Source organism: Phacochoerus africanus, chromosome 1 (genome assembly GCF_016906955.1).
Source record: "Phacochoerus africanus isolate WHEZ1 chromosome 1, ROS_Pafr_v1, whole genome shotgun sequence".
NCBI classification, from domain to species: Eukaryota; Metazoa; Chordata; class Mammalia; order Artiodactyla; family Suidae; genus Phacochoerus; species Phacochoerus africanus.
In genome coordinates, this window is record NC_062544.1 from 242,424,730 (window position 1) to 242,445,057 (window position 20,328).

Consider the following 20,328-nt stretch of genomic DNA (forward strand, 5'->3'; position numbering starts at 1 on the left):
GACTTTGGGACAAATAATTGGGCTATGATTGGTTTGTGGTAAACACTGGAAATAAGATGACATGAGAGTAGGGCTAACTAGGAGACTAAAATTCCTCAAGTGGAAAATAGGACCTTTGTCTTTACTGGTACAAGTGAAAAAAGAGGATAATTGATGAATCCAAGATATCTTGAAGGAAAAAAAAAGACTTGGATGAGTTACTAGGTAGATATCTGACATATACAGATACCACTATAGAGATACATACACTTAAAAATGACTAAAATGGTGGAGTTCCCATTGTGGTGCAGCAGAAATAAATCTGACTAGCATCTATGAGGATGTGGGTTTGATCCCTGCCTTGCTCAGTGGGCTGGGGATCCAGCATTGCCGTGAGCTGTAGTGTAGGTCAAAGATGTGGCTCAGATCCTGTGTTGTTGTGGCTGTGGTTTAGACTGGCAGCTGTAGCTCTGAATCAACCCCTAGCCTGGGAACTTCCATATACCACGAGTGTGGCCCTAAAAAGCAAAAAAAAAAAAGACTAAAATGGTAAATTTCATATCATACCATAGCAAAAAGTTAGATATATACTAGGGTATAAATTAAGAATCACATATGGGAGCTTCCCTCATGGCTCAGTAGTAATGAACCAAACCAGTATCCATGAGGACGTGGTTTTGATCCCTGCCCTTGCTCAGTGGGTTAAAGATCTGGTGTTGCTCTCAGCTGTGGTGTAGGTTGCAGACGTGGCTGGGATCCCATGTTGCTGTGGCTGTTGTGCAGGCCAGCAGCTACAGCTCAGATTTGAGCCCTAGCCTGGGAATTTCATATGCTGCAGGAGTGGCCCTAAAAAGACCAAAAAAAGGGGGGGAGATAACATACAATCTTATATACATTGTGAGACAAGGTCCAGTATGTTGCTGTAGTTGCAAGAAGACAGAATTAGAAAACAAAACCAGACCAGGGGTTGGGGCCTGGCTGACTGGGCCAGAAGCCCTGGAATCAGCTGGAGCAGCCAGAGGGGCCCGGGGGTGCAGATGCCTGGAGCTTGTGGCCAGCTTGCCTTGGCGCTGCGAGGGACAGCACCTTCCTTGGTTGCCGGTTGCCGGGAGGTGCTTGCACTCCTCGGGGTTGTGGCCCTCCCAGATGAGAACAAGAGGGAGGGGCCCTCCCCAGAAGAGAACAAGAGGGAAGGGAAATAACCCCGCGCCTTCTACCCAGCGCCGCTGGAGTTCTTGGTGTGCCCGCTCCCCAAGAAGCCGCTCAGATATGAAGCATCGACAGATGAATTAATCAATGAAGAGTTGGGAATAGCCTATCCAATTATTGACGGGATTCCTAATATGATACCACAGGCAGCTAGGATGACACATCAAAATAAGAAGCAAGAAGAAAAGGAGCAGTATTAGATCACACAGAAATACAACAACATACAACTAAATTTTCTAAACACCATCTACCTTTTAAGAAGTCAGAGTGGCAGGTAATAAGTGGGTGAGAAGAATGTTTGTCTCTTCCTACACTGTTTCTGCTCCATTGGTCTCTTTGGGAGGACTGTTATACTCAGGCTCTGTGGAAGAAAGCTTCTCACAGAGCTGCAATAGCACAGTCAGCCTGTGCTTTTACAGTCTGCTCCTACCGATTACCATACCCGTTTATGTGTTCTTCCACCTTTGCACTTGGATGAGTATTAAACTCTTTCTGCATAATTAATGCAACCAGAGGCATGATGGTATTCACTAATGATATGCTTGAGTGTCCATCTCTGAAAGCTCGGCTACATGGAAATACTAGAAACCCACTGAATTTGTAGGAAAGATGCTTAGCATTTGTCAGAGGTTTAGGACTATGTGACATTTAAGTTGCAGAGACTTCTTTATTGTATTTTGGTTCCGCCCCTGTTTTTCCAAGCTTCTGATTTATACCTGGTATATCAGAAGAAACATTTCAACAAAGTATCTCGTTTGAAATTAACAGCCCCAGCCATTATCTGATGGCTTTTTCTTATCCCATTCCTAATTAAAAATTACTAATTTGAAATGTTTGTTTGTTTTAGATTCAAAGTCTTTGGTAAAGCCACATGTTAAGAATGACTGAAATAACTACAAAAGAGCTATGGGGAGCAGTTGAAGAGAAGTACATTTGGACTAGTGTAACATAAAACTATAATAAAATGTAAATTTCACATTAAAAAAATGGCCAAAGCAATCCTGGGTTTGACATTTGGTGTGTGACCTTGGCAAACTCTTTGAGTCAGGGATCCTCAACAAACACTTTAAACAAACAGGTTTTTTTAAAAATTTAGGAGTAGTATGTCTTATCAGGACAAAAATGCTACCTTTTTTATAGCATTCTATTATACTATAAACACACAATATAAACATTCAGAATATTTAGGAAATAATCTAAGCTAACAGGGAGAAAAACAAACACCAAAATGCTCCCAAAGTTGGCTAATCAGCATTGCTCCTCTGCTGTGCACAACGGCTCGTAAGACAAGCTGGGCAACATTCACATAGGCTATTATTTAGCAGTTGACTAATGATTAAAATTTTTTATTTCACTGTATGTGCAAAAAGAAAGTCAAATCTCTGTAAATTTAAAGGAAATTTAGTTACTAAACAGTGGAAAACACTCAATAAGCACACTTACCAACCCCGAAGAACTTTAAAAGAACATGGTGTGAATGATGAAGTCAAATCCGAAATTTCTTTTGTGAAATCTATACATTCACCTTGGAACCCTGGTTTACTGAATGCTTTGAGCTACAAGAGCAACAACACAACAATTACAACAGAAAATAAGTTGTTTGACATCATCACAAAAGCAAATGAAAACCTTTAGTATCATGTACTTATAAAAATTCAGCATAACGCTAGACTCATGGTTTATTTATTAACAACGAATCTATGTTAAGGATGAATGGCATCTTCCTTAAACTCCCCCCCCCTTTTTTTTCCTTACATGTTTTCCAGAAATGTCACAATTTAATTATCATTTTCACCCATCTCTTGCATCAGATTCTGAGCATGGAGACCCAGAAAACAATTCTACCTGAAAAGAGTAAAATCAGAATGCTTCCTCTTCTAAAAAAAAAAAAAAAAAATGTGGTCCTTTCCCATTGTATCAAACAATGATTATCCCCTGGGATGAGACTACATGTGTGCAATAAGAAGCAATTTAGCGCTAAACAACAAAGGCGGTTAGGATTGGTATGCCTTTTCTTCCCCCAAGCCTTCCTGATCCACAGTTAATAAAAGGGAGAGGGAGAAAGCACAAGTGCCATGCCCATAAATGAGCAGGAGAGTGCCTGTGAGACCATAGGAGCAGATGGTGGAGAAGATAATAATGATGGGATTAGTGGAAGATTTACAGTGAAGAAAGAAAGATGTCTGTGCCATGTATTTCAGCTTACACGTTTCAGTTACTGATCATTCCTTAAATGCACAGCTTAGAGCTTTATATAACTACATTTCTACCTTAGTCCTGCCAAGGAAAATTCATGAAATCTCAACTGTAATTCCCTTTAGGCCAGAGATAGAACAATCTGCAATGCTAGTGGCCCTGGATCTCTAATAGGTAAGAAAAAATTAATGAGCCCTATAAATATTTCATAATACACTGGAGCCTTGAAATAACATGGCCCACAGATCCACCCGGCAGAGACAGGCCTGCATTGCAGCTATGAACGCAAATGCATCGTAATAACCATCTGCAGTGCCACCCGCCTCCCGCCTGGGCTGTCATCAAGAACAAGCCTTCTTTGAAAAGTTGAAGTTGGCTTCCTTCATCTTCCCAAGGGTCCTCTTAGAGACTGATGGTCTCTAGGTTCTGAGGAATTGCTCCTTGGCTATCTCATTCTGCTCTGCCCCTGCTTGGTCTCATATCAAAGAGCAACCCAAACCAGAAAGCTGAGAGAACCAACTCCCTCTGACCAACCGGGGCTTGCACAATATGATTTCCTATTGTGAAATGCGGCTGTATTTTGAGCATTAAAACATCAAGGGACTCCCTGCCTGAAGGAGGGGTGACCTATCAAGTTCCTATCATGGTGGATACAGGGGATAGCAAGAAAAAGGAAGTCCAAAACAGACCTCTGGAACAGTTCCCCGTATAAGAACAATTCTACATGTCCAAGCAAATTGCCCTGAAGTCCCTGGCAAGAGTATACATTTCACTCAGTGGTTTTTCAGACTATGTTTCTTAACTTATAAGGTTTATAAAACATAAGGCTAAAAAGTAAATCACTTTTAACTCCCAAAAAATGTGGAGTAATTTCTCCTGCAGGCAAATATTATCTCTATTCACAAATAAGAATCAAAAAAGCCACATGGGAACAGTTATTGGGCTACTTTGTTCATTACACGTATTCCCAGTTTGTTGAATTAATTATATTCATACTGCGGAGCTTAAGATTTATACTTCAATATTTTACCATGAAGCCATTAAAATGTCAAATCCTGGACAAGTGGCAATGCAAATTAAGCATATTTCAGATGGTATATGTAACAGCCACCTCTACTTTTTAGTCTTAGTTTTCATACCCAGAAGCATTAATTAAAATTCTCAGAGCTCCTGTGGTGGCGCAGCAGAAACAAATCTAAGAACCATGAGGTTGTGGGTTCTATCCCTGGCCTTGCTCAGTGCGTTAAGGATCTGGCATTGCCGTGAGCTGTGGTATAGGTTGCAGACGAGGCTTGGATCCCGCGTTGCTGTGGCTGTGATGTAGGCCAGCAGCTGTAGCTCCAATTCAACCCCTAGCCTGGGAACCTCCATATACCGCGGGTGCAGCCCTAAAAAGCAATAAATAAATAAATAAAAATAAAAAAGTTGCAATTCTTGTTTAAAAAAAATAAAATTCTCTCTCTCTCTCACTCTTCCATAAAGTATGCTTTGATTTGATAGGTTAAAGTATTCTTTACCCAAACTAAAAAATGGACATAATACTGATCTGAGTTTATTTTTACCCTCAAAATGGGATAGGGTAATATGGTTCACCCAAGATTTGTTCAACACCAGAAAAGGAACACTTCATTTTGACTGCCTTACAAATAGCTCTGGAAAAAAAAAAAAAACAATTCTCAAAATAATGTTCTGAGGACGGACCATAGAGAAACTAACTCTGTGCTAATTATTAATAAATAATCTACACTTAGTGAAGTTAAGTGACAGTGTCTTGTTGAAAATAAGCCTTGTGAAAAGCTAGTTTGATGACCCACTATTGTGATTTCCTTTCTAGATTAACAGAGAATAAATGTACAAAACAACTTGGATAGGTTGCCTGAAACACAGATGAACAGGCAATGCACAAGAAATAAGTTTATTTCAAACCATACTCTTCCCTCCATGCCATGTGAGTGTGGCTCAGTTACTACCAGCCCCAAATGGAACCTTATGGAAGCAAAGCAAAAAAAAAAAAAAAAAAGATAGTATCACTGGTTTCCAAGGTGCCATTTCACTTCAGAAACATATATTACATGTATATATATTATATTATGTTTTCTTTAGAATTACCCTTTGAAGCAGATATTATCACTACATTATCATGAAAATTTTGTAGAAATCTTTTACTATATGCTTTTAATTTATGCTATATGTGAATAAATGTAATAGTTCTTTTATATGACAAACTAAAAACTCAAGAACTTAGTGACCAAGAACTTAATGTATTCATCTAATTTATTCCACAATATCAGAATTTTAATGTAATTTTATTTATTCCAATGTTAAAATAATTTCTCAAACAAGATTCTGTTACTGTCTGAACAAGATGTCTGCAGCCCTTTGGATTTCCCTCAAACAAACATACTTGTGTTAAACAAAGAACGGTCTTGTTTCCACTCTTCCATTACATCACATTGTCTCATATTGTACTGTGATGTACTTCAAAATACACATATCAATTATATATTCTATAACTGCACATTAATATATTCTATAATTCAACAGAATATTCCAGAATGAATTGAATATATTCTATTTAATATACACATCAATTATGCACTTTATAGTAATTTTACTTCCCTGCTTACTCATAGAAGGCTTTCTTTCCTAAGAGATGTACTACTTTCTGAGTATTTCTGGCCTCTGTATTCTGTAAAAATGATCTGGTCATAGCACCACAAAAAAATGTTTTCCTCTACTGTTCTTGAATCCTACTAATATTTGACTAAAACTGTTGTTTTATTATCCCCCCACATATTATTGACAACCACCACTGTTAAAGATCCTGTAATGACTCTAAAAATCACTTTGGCCAAATTAGTCAAGACAAGAAAAAATTCAGTTGCTTTTTCTCAGAAACAATCATGTATAAATGGAATAGAGCTCGATAGTTAAAGAAATCCAAACTTCTAATTACGTTAGCAAATAGACTTGAAAAACACTCTGGGAAAGTAAAGTCTTTGGTTGGGTGAAAGGTGGGGATGGGTTAGAATCTCTCAAGAATGGCTGCCTGACTACAGTCTCTCTAGAAACAAAACTCACTTTTATAAGATTTAATATAGTGAGATTTCTGATCCTGAGGACTTACTGACAGAGGGAGAGAGATGAGGACACTCTGAATGTAATCCACATTTTGTTTGGTTTTTTGGTTTGTTTGGGGGAAAAAAAATAAAATGCCATCTGCTAACTATGAAGAACTCTATAATGATCTTGCCTTTGTATCAAGTATTTTGAGTTGGCAATTAGACTTGGTGACTAATCTTCAGCCATAGGAAAAAAACAATCTTCTCAATAAAAGGTGGTGATCTATGTCCCAAAGGAGACATCTATCATCCTATTATGCTGACACATCAGCAATAGTTATTTTTACTAGCATACTGATCTCTACATACATATATTTTCCGGCTTTTCCCATCTTAGGGTGCTGGATGGGAAATTAAGCAGCGTGAAAGAATTCCCTTCTGATGTGAACTTGAGATTTAACTTCCTCCTTATTCCTCAGACAGGAAAAATAACTACTCATCTGAAGACAGCATCTGAATTGTCAAACTGACTATCACAACTACTTGTGAAGGAGAAAATAGTTTCTAGTTACTGAATTGAAATTGTCAGCCAAGATCCATTTGTTTTTCTTTGGGTAAGTGAAAACAAGCACAACATTCTGAAAATGTGGTCCAATGGAAATAAGAGCTTCAATACTGGGTAAACTAAGGAGGATTTGTCTGCATGTTACCAAATTTGCAGCTATCATACACTTGTCAGAGACTATTTCACAAGGCAATGGCTGAGCCATATGCAGAAAAATGAAGCAGGGCTGATTTCACTGGGCGTTTTCCCCTGCTTCCTTTCTCTTCAAGTTGGACTGGAAATACTATAAAGAAAATCCTCTGAGCAATCTGCTCCAAACAAGGAAGTTCATAAAAAAGAAAAGGGATATAGAAGGGGGGAGAAACAGAGCTAAAAAGAATGTGACTTTCTATCTGCATTTAAAACTCAGAAAATGTGCAGTTTGGAATTATCCCTGTTCACCTCTTTATCAACTTGTGTTATGTTGATTCATGTGAAAAAAAGTGCTTTGAAAGTCCACTGTTGGAGTTTTCTAAGATTCAAAATAAAGATCTGACAGGAAATGTCTTCAGAACAGCAACTGAGTTATATTCAGAGAGGAAATGTTCCCAACAGGACTGAACTAATCAGAAAATAATAAAACCTGAAAGCCTTGTGAACAGAAACACGGTTAAACCAAATTTTTCTGAAATGTATGAACACTGACATAAACTTGAAAACATACACACACAGAGAAAAAGATTCAGGATTAGGTAGAATGAGCAAATGCCAAAGATGTAAAATCAATAACTGTATTTAATTTTCTGAAGAAATTTTGCTGAATTTATTATTTAAAATGAGATAGAGGAAGCACTGTCTCTCCGTCCATCTTTTGTCTATGGTTCTGTGGTTGTACCTCTCATGAAATGTCCTTCTTTGATGCAAAATCTGACATACTAAAAAATGCCTCTTTTGCTTTTTCTAGCTGTGTGAAATGTTTACCTAAATTCTAAATCTTGGTTTTCTCATTAATAAATGCAATCAATCCTGACCTCACAGAGTTATTAGAAGCATTAAAAAGCACAGTTTCTAGCCCTTAATGGGTAATAAACAAACATTGGGCTCCACAGCATCATCCAATCCTTCAGACCATTAACACCCTAGAAATAAAGAAGTAGGAAGGCAATTTAATCAGTGCATTTAAGAACTATGTGATTTACGTATTAGAAACACATGTACATAATAATTACTCCAGTATATTATATTAGCATAATATACTGTGATAAGTAAGAATGTGACACTAAAGAATAAATGGGCGAGAGGAAAGAAAGGTGGCAGAGATTCAAAATGAGCCCAGAGTGGTCAGAGCTAAAGCTCTATTAGGAGAGAACAAAAGGAAGTGACAAATGCAGACCAGTACGACCAGGAAGAAAGATGGGCCCTTGTGCTCATGCGTAGGTTACTAAAGCAATATAAACTGCCCTGCCATGCAGACACATAAAAGTAATCTGAGGGAAAGAGACAGAGTTGAGAGAAAAGGCATAAATGCTTTTAGTGAACAATTTAACAAGTAAAAGTTAAAATTTTAAAACATACCAAATGCGGAGGTTCATTTATCCCAAGTGGTTCCTGAAACATATTGAAACATTTAAAAATTATAATTAGATAAACTTAGTTGCCTTTTTGAACATGCTGAAAATATCCTTTGAAAAATGAAAGCTATATATGGTCTGACCAATTGATGGCATTCTTTGAACTGGTTAGGACCTTACATAACCTCCTAAATTATTTTAATTTTAATGTTTATTACTAATTCATATTGAGTAATATTATAGCTAGAACGAAAGCATGCCCCAAGGTTCATTAGAAAGACAGTCTGAACTTCCTTTCATTCTCTCTCCCATCATCACTACCTCATGGGCCCCCTTATTATTCTGCAGTGTTTGTAATTATCTACATTAGCCATACTCTTTCAAAACTTCATAACTTAGCACATGAGGAGATAATTCCCTCTTCGTGGACTGCCTTTTCTGCCCCACTGCCCTCCTGGCAAAAGTGCTTTCATCCCCTAAGACATCACTCGATGCATCCTCTTCTTAAGGAATAGCATGAGCCCCCAAGTCCCTTGGTTTTCTCCCTGCCCCCTTCCCCTGCTCCCCCAGCACTGCCTACACGCCTCATATTCTCACTAGTCACACTATAATTAATTGTGCATATGTTGTGCCTACGGTAAGAGACTAAGAGCAATCAGTGAAGTCTTATTCCTCTTTGTTCTCCAGTGATCAGTCTGACATATAAGGCACTGCATAAATGCTACTGAATGAGCTGATAAAATTACAGAGTCCCTAATCATTAAGGTGCTAATACCATCTACTAGCTCCCTTCTGGAGTCTACAGAAATTCAGGTGCTATTTCATTTTCTTTATAGATACATACAATATAATCCAATGGTTCCACTTTTAAGAAGCCTGTTTCAAATGTTCAATTGGATGCCATTAACATGCCACTGGCATTGGTTAGTTCACATTTAACTCACCAGTTGGATAGGTCGTATTGACATGATTATATTATTTGATCCTCCCCAGTCAAAAAAGCATTTGTATTTCCCTTTCTCTAAAATGTATTGTTCTCCACAGAAGAACTTCTGCTGGTAGGCAACCCACCTAGCAGAGAAAAAAGGGAAAAGAACAGAGGTGACATAGAATCAAGCGACCAATAATTTTAAACACCAAAGAATCTCTCAAGGTTCTCAGAATAGGAGAGGACTTACACGCCACTTTTAACATGAATAGATCTTGTTTCACTGCCAAAGCCAATTTCTTCTAAGTCAGAAATTTCCTGATTTGTAATGTTAATAAATTTCCCACTTTCAAGATCAGATTCAAACAATGTGATAGAAGATTCTATGAAATTCTAAAAAGAGGAAGAGGAAAACTTTAGGAAAACATATGCATTTTGCTTCCTGGGTTGCTATATCTTAGAAATTTTCATGTACTTGTGGGATAATTTTCACAAAAGTAACTCAAGGAAGAATTTTAATGGCACTGAAAACAATTTTAATAGTTGTTACTCCTAAACAGTTTAAAGAAAAAAGAAGTCTGAATTTACTTTAATCAGGAAAACATAACATTTTTATAAAATTTGAAATTAGTCAATAGTAAATTTCTGGGACTTACACACTATTACATATAAGACTAATTGTAAGGAAATCAAAGTTTCACTTACACCCAAAGAACAAAAGGCCACATGAAACAAAAAGGCAAATTTATAATGTACTGTGTAGCAGAGGATTTTATGAACTTAAATGTAACAGGAAAAATAAAATTTTCTTGACAAAAAATTGTTTATTAAAAATAAAAGCCAGACAACATATTTAAAATAGAATTAACACAAAAAAATCTCTGACCCAACTTGATAATTAGCAAAAGACTGATTCACAAAACAGATAATTCACAACAAAGATCAACATTAAGAACAAATAAACAAATGCCTAATTTCACTAGTAAAAATAAAGAAATTCAAATTGAAACAGATACGGATTCACTTTTTAAATTAAGAAAGGTCATAAAAACCAGTTTTATCAGGGAACCATTGCTGGTAGAAATACAAATTTTATAGCTATTTTAGAAAATAATTTAGGAGTTCCCGTCGTAGCACAGTGGTTAACGAATCCAACTAGGAACCATGAGGTTGTGGGTTCGATCCCTGGCCTTGCTCAGTGGGTTAAGGATCCAGTTTTGCCCTGAGCTGTGGTGTAGGTTGCAGATGCAGCTCGGATCCCAAGTTGCTGTAGCTCTGGTGTAGGCCAGAGGCTACAACTCCGATTAGACCCCTAGCCTGGGAACCTCCATATGCTGTGGGAGCTGCCCTAGAAAAGGCAAAAAGACAAAAAATAAAATAAAAATAAATAAATAAATAAAAATTTAGAAATATATTTAAAAGACACGTTGTTAATACACTTTGAGTCTGAAATTCCTTATTTTTTTTTCTTTTTTCTTTTTATGGCAATACCTGCAGCACATGGAGGTTCCCATTTTAGGGATCGAATCAGAGCTGCAGCTTTTAGCCTACACCAGAGCCACAGCAACACCAGATCCGAGCCACGTCTGCAACCTATACCACAGCTCACAGCAACGCTGGATCCTTAACCCACTGTGTGAGGCCAGGGATTGAACCCACATCTTCAGGAACACTATGTTGGATGGTTCTTAACCTGCTGAGCCACAACGGGAACTCCCCTATATCTTAAGGAAAGTTTCCTAAAACTAAATAATGAGCAATTTACATGCAAAGATGAATTATTTACCACAGTGAAAAGTTGGAAACAGTGTAAATGTCCAAAGGATTTATAAATATAAACCTTTATGCAGCCACTGCTTGATGGAATAAAAACAAAGAAGAAGAGTTCATAACAAGCTAGTGGTTCAAAATATATCCTAACTTACTATTGGTCAGGAGCTTTAACGCACATTATTTCCACAAGAGCCAGCACATGTAATTACATAACTATCATTCCTATTTTACGGCTAATGAAATTGAGTGATTTGCCTCACACAAAACAGTTACTGAGAGGCAGAGACTGAATTTAGTCCAAAATCTGTCCATCTGTCTGCTCTAAATTCTTAATCACTGTCAGATATATATGTAAAGATGAAAGAACAGGACATAAACTCAAACTTATAAACTTGCTAAGATTACAAGCTCTCCAAAAAAAAAAATCTCCAACTTTTCCTAAAAAGATTAGAATAAAAAATACCAAGAGTGGTTATCTTTGGGTCTATAGAAGTTGGCCAATTTTATCCTACATTTTTTCCAAAACTTTACAGTTAAGTATATTTTTATTTTGAAAATATAGGATACAGCAAAAAAAAAAAAACCCACAACTTTTTCCTCTCTCCCTACTACTTTATTGTTTGTAAATTAACTCTTAGACCTACTGAAAAGTCATCAGCTTCTATACTACTCCAACACTACCAAATTTCTCATAATGAACATTATTATAAATGTAATCTAAGATTTCTAGGATAAACATTCATTTTACATGAATAAACAGAACAGTTTCCAATAAAAACAAAGCATCTACAAGGAGAGAAAGAAAATACATTAAAAAAAATCTTTTGCACTTACTACTTACTTGTCAACTTTAAAGGACTTAAAAACTGCTGACATAGCTGGGTCAAATTTCATTTGAGACTTTAAAATAAAAGATAAAGGCTTTTTACTTGAACTATTTGTTATAATCTCTAACCCATGTTTGTGTTTTCAATTCCTCCTTGAGAGTAAAGCTTTGGAACCTAAGAACACCTGTCACCTTTATTAATTTCACCTGATTCTTAAAAAAAAAAAAAAATGGGCTGGGTGGATGCAGTCTTCATTACTCCCACCTCCTTTAACACAAGAACTTTTTATTTTCAAAAAACTTGCACTTGTTATATCTTTTGAGCTCCCTTGAACCCTGATTTTACATATATATGTGCATATACATATATGTGTATACACACACATATACACATATATATGCCCATTCACACATATATCTATCTCAATGTAGATATATAGATCTGCCATTTTCCAGATGTAAATACGGAATATATAAATATATTATACCAAGGCTTAACAGTCTATAGAAGATTTGCATTCAAGTCCCCAGGAAAGGCCTGGGCACCACATCAACAAACCTGGTTATATTAACATAAGCTTCCATTACTCGAGGAACACAAACATGCCTCTGTTTCTTGCAACCTCAAAGTAAGTAACTAGCTTGAGGCAGCTGTGAGGATCCAATGTGGTGATGACAGCCAAAGGGGCCCTGTCTGGACCCTGGTAAGGAACTGGTATCAACGGCTGCCAAGTCAGGCCCAACCACAATGGGCAGGTCTCCAGCAGCTCTCACACATGGACCTCCCCTCCCCTGCTCTGGTGACTCTGGAACACTCACCTCTGCTTTTACTTCCTCAGCTTCCACAACGGTTTCCTACTCCCTGGCAGAGTTGTAAGCGTGGGGAAATGGGGATAAGCTGACATATATCATGGGTCACTGTGTCAGGCTGGAGTAAAATCAGACAACGATGGAAAAGGGTAAAGACAGATATTGTGCACATGTGCTGTCACTGTGCCCTTTCATTGAGAAATCAATGGTGGTACAGTGTGATATACCTTACTTGAGCAATGGCTTGCATGAATTCTACTGTGTGGGTTGTGGGAGAGTGGCAGCAGTGAGAAAGCTGAGCTGGAAGGCCATGCCTTTTGGTGAAGATGCAGCCCAGAGCTGTGCAGAGAATGAGGGACCCACTGTTACAGGCCCCATGCCAAGCACAAGTGCTGGCGGCTTATGGCCACAGATAAATTCACTCACCTGGCTTGAGTCTGTGTCCTTCCTACTCTGTCTACCATTCCCAGAGACATGGCCACGGGCTGCAGGGGACTCTTCAGTGACATCATTCTCTCTTTCCATCTTCTGCTGTTATTTATTCATGGCTTTTCTTCCCTTAGAGCTTCTGCCTTCCATCTTTTTCTAAGTATCTTTCTGATGCAGTCTCCTGGTTTTGAAACTCTCTGCATTTTTCAAGCCTACCACATATATAATATCTGATCTAGCTGACTAGTTGCCATCAATACGATGGACAGAGCTCGAACTCTGAGCCAAATCCAATCACCTGGGGCTAAATCTCCAAGGGTCACATGTACAAAATATGCAAAAAAAAACCAAAAAACAAAAAACAAAAAACAAACCAAATTTCTAACTGCCTTGTTCAGGAGGTGACTGCAGTAGGCACTCAGAGTCTCATCCAGGATAAACCCTATGAGGTTACTAGATTACTATCATCCCCACAATAGGCGCAATTAAGTAACTTTGAGAGTCACACAGATTTTAACTGCATTTTTGTTGTTCTAGAGTTAATGCTGATGGGACAACCTCAAATCTGTACCCCATTTCATGTTTTTAAAGCACTTAAATCCAATGAAAAATCTGACTCATTGAATCAAATTGGTGCATCTGATAGAGTCTCAGGTACAATACCCCCCTCTGTTACAGAGAACCAATGAGCTTCAGGACCAAAAATAAGTCTTAGGGATCAGTTATTTGATTATTTTTAAATTCCATAAAGTCCCTCAGTTCATCAGGCCATGAAGCTCTTGTGCTACAAGCCCCTGGGAAGCCAAGTAACCTGAGACGCCAGCAGAGAGCTGGTGTGTCCATTAATTTAGGAGACACAATGGTGTCTGCTGCATACCACCTGGTTTCAGAGATCTGAAAAGAGGCCCCAGGTCTGAAAATCCTAACAAAAGCAAATCCAAATGCTAAGCTAGTATGAAATTGAGGAAAAAGAAGCATACCAAGAGGTTTTTATCAAGGAAGCCAAGGAATAAAAATTCCTTCTTTAATCCCTGGAGTCCAAATACTGCTGTATTCCTTCTGGTCCTTTTCTTTTTACAAAATAATCAACTCCAAGTCAATATATTTCCCTGACTCATTCAGAATTAGAAACACATTTCTGGTTGTCCTCTCCAAAGCAGTCCGTGACACAGATCACGTTATCCCTAAGGAACCCATCCAGGATCTGACCTTAGTAGATCCAGAGTGTTCCACACACCAGAGCCAGGACAAGAGAAGTCTGCACAGTGTTACACAACTTTCCCATCTGTCCTCTTATTTTGTATTATTTAAACTTTGATCTTATATGCAGTGCTTCATGCTTTCCTAGGTTAGGGACCTCTGAGAATCTATGTGGGGAACAACACTTTCTGTTCACTTACATAGTCTGTGACAACTTCAAGAGCTTGAAACCCTATGTCTACTAATATTGTATCATATACTTAAAATTTTCAAAGAGGGTATCTTATCACAGAATAATAATAATAATAAAGAGGGCATGAGGACACTCTGGGAAGAGATGAATGTTTATGGTCTTAATAGTGGTGATGGTTTCACAGGTATATACTTATTCCCAAACTTGTCAGTTGTATACATTAAATATGTACAGTTTTATGCATGACGGTCATACCTCAATAAAGCGGTTTTATAAAAAGAGGGCTTCTCACTTATATGCTACATCTGAAGAGTATAAAATATTTCATCTGAGACCATTTTAGTGAACATAAAATCATAGTCTAAAAATTATGTAAATAACTATCCATTATATATGTGGATTAGTCAACAAAGTGGCCATATATTTATAGCTACAGATGAAATGCTACTAAGTCTTTGGTTGACTGAGATTCCAATTTCCCACTGTTGAGGTGTTTTAGTCTAATCATTCTATACCAAAGGAAAATGGTTAATATGACATGGGCTCTAGAATAAGACAGACTTGCCCTCAAGTCACAGCTCTATATTTAGGCATGGTACCTAACCTCTTAGATCCTCATTTTCTGAATATCTAAGATGGGCATCTTAAGTCTCTATCTCATCAGTTGTGTGAAGATTAGGCGCAAGTACTACCAAAGCATTAATAAGTACCCGAAAATGATAGATTATAATGAAGATTTTAACAATAACATCTTTACAAGTTAAACTAATCTTCTAATTTTTAAAAAATCTAATTTAAGTAAGTTTTCTATGAAGGAAATTTTTACTTATTTATATAAAAACTATGTGCCATTTTTCTAAATACCCAAAACTTTAGTGTGCAGCAGTAACTAACATGCCAATTTCTGCCAGTTTTTACAATGCATTTTATCATAGACTGTCTATATCAAATATCTCCTAATTATTTATTAGCTATATAGTTACTACATTTTTTTTCTTTTAACAGTTTTTATTATTGCTGGATTTCAAGTAGTGATCTGGGGTTTTGGCTTTTGTTTTGCTTGTTTTAGTCACAATCATCTTTGGAAGATATCATCACATTTACTGCTGAACATTTCAAGGAGCAACACTTCCATTTAACTCTCTCCTTTAAATAAGGAGGGACAATTTTTTAAATTATTCAATACTAGGTATAAGACAGTCTGAATCATGACTCATAGCTTCCTCAATGAATATGGTCACAATGACCTAAAAGACAAAAAGATGAAGGCTTTATCTTGTCTTGTCTTGTTTGCCTTTTCATTGTCAAGGAAGGAGCGGCTATGTAGAGAAAACCCATGGTGCCTGTACACCAGAATTGTGGACCAAATGCCTCTAAAATCTATCCTCTGCTCAAGCAAACTCAGTGCCCAGTCTTGAGTGGACTGTACATTTCTTTAAGGTAGAACTGGTTTCCAACTCACTTTCTTACTAATAAGGATCATACATGAAGAAAAAAAATGCTCCCTTGTTCCCTGTGCTTCTTCTACCCACCTCCCTTTGGGCAAAGGAGAAAAAGAGAGCTTCATTGCTCTGCCAGGCAAAGGGGGCCACAGCAGTCTAATGCCTTAAAGACTGTGCCCTCCTTGAAATGGATTAGGAGGTGGTTTTATAGTTTGGGGAGCAGAAAATAGGGACACAGATAAGAATCAGGGTAGAGGCAAGCTTGTATTGTCTTTCAAAGCTGGTGTTTAGTGGTCCCAGGACTGGTTCTGGTGGTCCTCCTTCTTCCTAGAATGAAGAATGCTTCATCCCCTTGCACTTCTTCTCTCCTATCCTGGTTCCTCCTGCCTGACCAGGTGAGGGGTGGCAGAAGTGCTGCTAGTGACCCAGACAGAAACCTAAAAGGCCAGAGCACACACAGCCCCTGTGGTCATCCAAAGCCCACTAGGACCCTTCACTTTATTATCAATTCCTTCAAAGAGGACTTTGGAGGCCATGCCAAATAGTTTAGAGTTTATACGGGTACAGATTATTTTGAAATGATACTGCAGTGATAACTCCAAATTATGAGAAAATGTGCCCCTCTGAACACAATGAAAAAGTCTCCAGAGCTGGTCAGAAAACTGAGCAACATTTGCTAAGGCTGATATCCTCAGAACTCTCTAACATCTACCTCCTCTTCCTTGTGTCTTTATCAGCTTCCAGTCCTGTAATGTTTTAGACCTCTTTCACGCAGGCTTCCTGCAGGCTCACCTCCTTCACCTCATGCCATTTCTTGATATACTCACCCAAAAGAGCTTTCTAAACAGCTAATCTTATCACACTCACTAGGCCTAAAATCCATCAGTGGCTATGGTCAAGAAAAAATGTACTTACATATACCATGTATAATATATATACCATGTACTATATATACATGCTATATAAGGCCCTTCATTATGTGGCTCAAGATTCATCTTCCCAAAGTTCTGCCTAATATCCTGACTTAACTACATTTTCAAAACATAGCAGGTTCATTTACATGAAGGTTTTTCAACTTCAGCACTATTAATGTTTCAGGCTGATAATTCTTTGTTGTGGGGGCGGGGGGCTGTCCTATTTATTGTAGGGATTTAGCAGTCTCCCTGTCCTCTACCTGTTAAAATGTCAGTAGCACCCCTTCCCCCACAAAGTCATAACAATCCAAAATGTCTGCAGACACTGCCAAATGCTTCCTGGGTACAATCGCCCCAAGTGAGAACCCCTGGCACATCCTTGCCCTTTTATGTGTTAATCTCTTGCTAAAACACCTATCTTTCCTCTTTACCCGGTCCTCAAATTTCCCCACTTGGCCAACTCTTACACTTGAAATTTCAGCTCTGCTGTCCCCTTTTCCTCTCGATTTCCAAGTGGAAGTACTTAACCTTTCTCTAGGTACCGTGAGTATTTTATGCTTAATCTAATCATAATCCAACAATATCAAACATTTATATAGGTGCTACCTTCCCTCCCAGACTGCCTGCTCTCCAAAAGTAGGGACTGAGTCTCTGGCCACTACATCTCCAGTACCTAACTCAATACATCTAACAAAGCAAGTGCTCAAAAATGATTGTGGAATCAATGGATGAAAAGTAAACCTAAGTATTCTATAATAACTGTGGCAGCTAAGAAAGGCAGGCAAGTCACATGAGTCATTCATTTTAATGCTCTTAGTTATTAGAAACATTTCATAACCTTATGTTCTACCAGAGGTCATGTCTAGTTTTCATGGAAAGCTAAAACAGACAGAAAATTAACTCACAGCTTGTAAGTACCGGAAAGACAAGATGGAACCACTTAATGCTCCACAGGCATTACTGTCTTCAAAATCTCCTTCTTCAAGCAAGAATTGCTGGCCTTTAAAATGTTCTTTCTCATATGCAACCCACCTAGAAATACAGAGGACATCCAATTGAGTCATTAATAAAACTGCAGTCAAGAAAGTAAGACAGAAAATCATGATAAAGCACCTCATTGCACATCATATTTTAAAAAGCAACACATTTATTTTGCCACCATTTACAAAGACAAACAAATGGTGTATGCTTCATAGATCAATAATTTTTATAGTTTGCAGGCTTTTCCCAGCAAAAGGTTAAGTGTTGTAGAATTACAACAGAGCAACGCTCATTAAATGTTTGTAGTGTGACCCGATACCATAGCTCAACGTGGCTGCGGAATAGCTTGCCAAGTAAAAAATAATGGAAAGCACAAACAGTCAATGAGAAATACTGTAAAATCCATGCTGAGATTCAAAGACAATCAGTTTTATTTTTTCTGATTAAGCCCACTGGACTCACAGAATGATTACTATATTAAACATTTATTTAGAGTTTAAATCAAAGGATCCTGTCACCAGCTTTGAATCTGAAACGGGGAACTGAGAAATGCGACAGGTCTGTTATTAGCTCTGGTGGCCTAAATACATACAAAGACTTCAGTAAATATTTATGGGTAGGAAATGTTGCTTCCACCATTTTATCACGGTGATAATGGAAACAGGAAGCGCTGTGGTAGTCTTTCCAAGGATGCAGGTTTCGTGACTTCTAATCTGTAACTGTCAGTATGGAACACTGGTAAACACCATTAGACATTAGTCCTCCAGGGAACTTAGCTTTACGTGGGGCAATCCACAGCAGTTAACACAATGTGGGCAAAGATGATTCAAAACACACATTGATCTGCTTAAATCTGCCTTCAGTTGATACAGGGTAATTAGAGTGGACCCCCTCCAATGGGGCAGATGCCAAGAATGACTATTCTGGGCTCCTGAGTTGGAGACTTCTGAAATCTGGAGCTGGACAAAATGAAGCCAGGTAGGGCTGACTACTATTATTTTGGGAGGATATAAAAAATATTCTAGGAGTTCCCGCTGTGATGCAACGGGATCAGCAGCATTTCTGGAGCACTGGGATGCAGGTTCATTCCCCCGCCTGGTACAGTGGGTTAAAGATCTGGCACTGCCACAGCTGTGGCGTAGGTTGCAGTGGTGGCTCGGATCTGATCCCTGGCCCTGGAATTTCATATGTGGAGAAATGAAACAGGGCTGGTATTAGCTCAGGTGGCCTTAAATACATACAAAGACTTCAGTAAATATTTATGGGTAGAAAATGTTGCTTCCACCATTTGCAGCCAAAAAATAAAGAAATTTAGAAAGTTAAAAATAAAAAATATTACAAAGAATTATTTTCATAGGGTACGAAACAACAGTAGCTGCTCAGTAATCATGAACCACTTCTCAGTTTCTATAGGTAGGCATATGGTACTGAGAAATAAAATACTGCTTGCCATATCAGTAAACAAGGGTGTCACAGTCATTAGCAGTTACAGCCACCTCCAAAGGTGGGCCGGTGACCCCTGAGGGAACTCAGGAAGGAAACAAATACCTGCCATCTAGCAGCAGTCAGATTGCAGCCACTCCTGAAGCTAAGCCCTCAGGACACTGGCCCCAGAGAGCTGAGATACAGTCGAAGGAATGATTTCAGTAAGCCCAGACCTTGCATCTTCCCATACAGAGGAAAGTGCTAAATTCCTTAACTGAGATATTTGGTTTTCCGTTATTAAGAATAACCTTTTGTTCCTACTACCAGCCCTTTGTTGCAAAACTCCTATGTATCCAGCTCCCCCTTGGCCTCCTCAGAGCAGTTTGCTCAGGGTTACTGGAGATGTTACTTTAAGATGACTTAAACTGAGGGGTTTAAGTCCTCAGTTTTGTCCACTGAATAAAACACAACCCTCAACATTTATTTTATTTTATTTTATTTTATTTATTTATTTATTTATATACATCTTTTTAGGGCTGCACCTGCAGCATACGGAGGTTCCCAGGCTAGGGGTCAAATTTGAGCTGTAGCCACTGGCCCACACCATAGCTACAGCAACACAGGATCCGAGTCACATCTGTGACCTACACCACAGCTCACTGCAACACCGGATCCTTAACTCACTAAGAGAGGCCAGGGATCGAACCTGCATTCTCACAGATGCCAGTCAGATTTGTTTCCGCTGAACCACAACATAACTCCGCAACCCTCAACTTTTAGGTTGTGCATATTATTTAGTTGACAGTAGGGGAAGGGGTAGGGGGTTGATATGAGTTGGAACAAACA

General features: G+C 38.3%; 2 protein-coding genes across 3 annotated transcripts in view; one reads left to right on the forward strand and one right to left on the reverse strand.

The window, feature by feature from the left end:
- CRYBG3 (crystallin beta-gamma domain containing 3) overlaps positions 1-20,328 on the reverse strand; it is a 123,116-nt gene that overhangs the window by 36,071 nt on the left and 66,717 nt on the right. For both annotated transcript variants that reach the window (XM_047794113.1, XM_047794122.1), the window contains exons 12-16: positions 17,982-18,108; positions 9,740-9,882; positions 9,506-9,632; positions 8,566-8,598; positions 2,632-2,744 (exon numbers count right to left, since the gene is read on the reverse strand). In XM_047794113.1, coding sequence (XP_047650069.1) covers positions 2,632-2,744; positions 8,566-8,598; positions 9,506-9,632; positions 9,740-9,882; positions 17,982-18,108 — 543 coding nt within the window. The remainder of the gene's footprint in view (positions 1-2,631; positions 2,745-8,565; positions 8,599-9,505; positions 9,633-9,739; positions 9,883-17,981; positions 18,109-20,328) is intronic.
- LOC125134654 (phosphatidylinositol N-acetylglucosaminyltransferase subunit Y-like) lies at positions 1,386-1,978 on the forward strand. The gene has a single exon (XM_047794229.1). It carries the CDS (start codon positions 1,483-1,485, stop codon positions 1,690-1,692), a length of 210 nt encoding a protein of 69 aa, XP_047650185.1. The 5' UTR covers positions 1,386-1,482; the 3' UTR covers positions 1,693-1,978.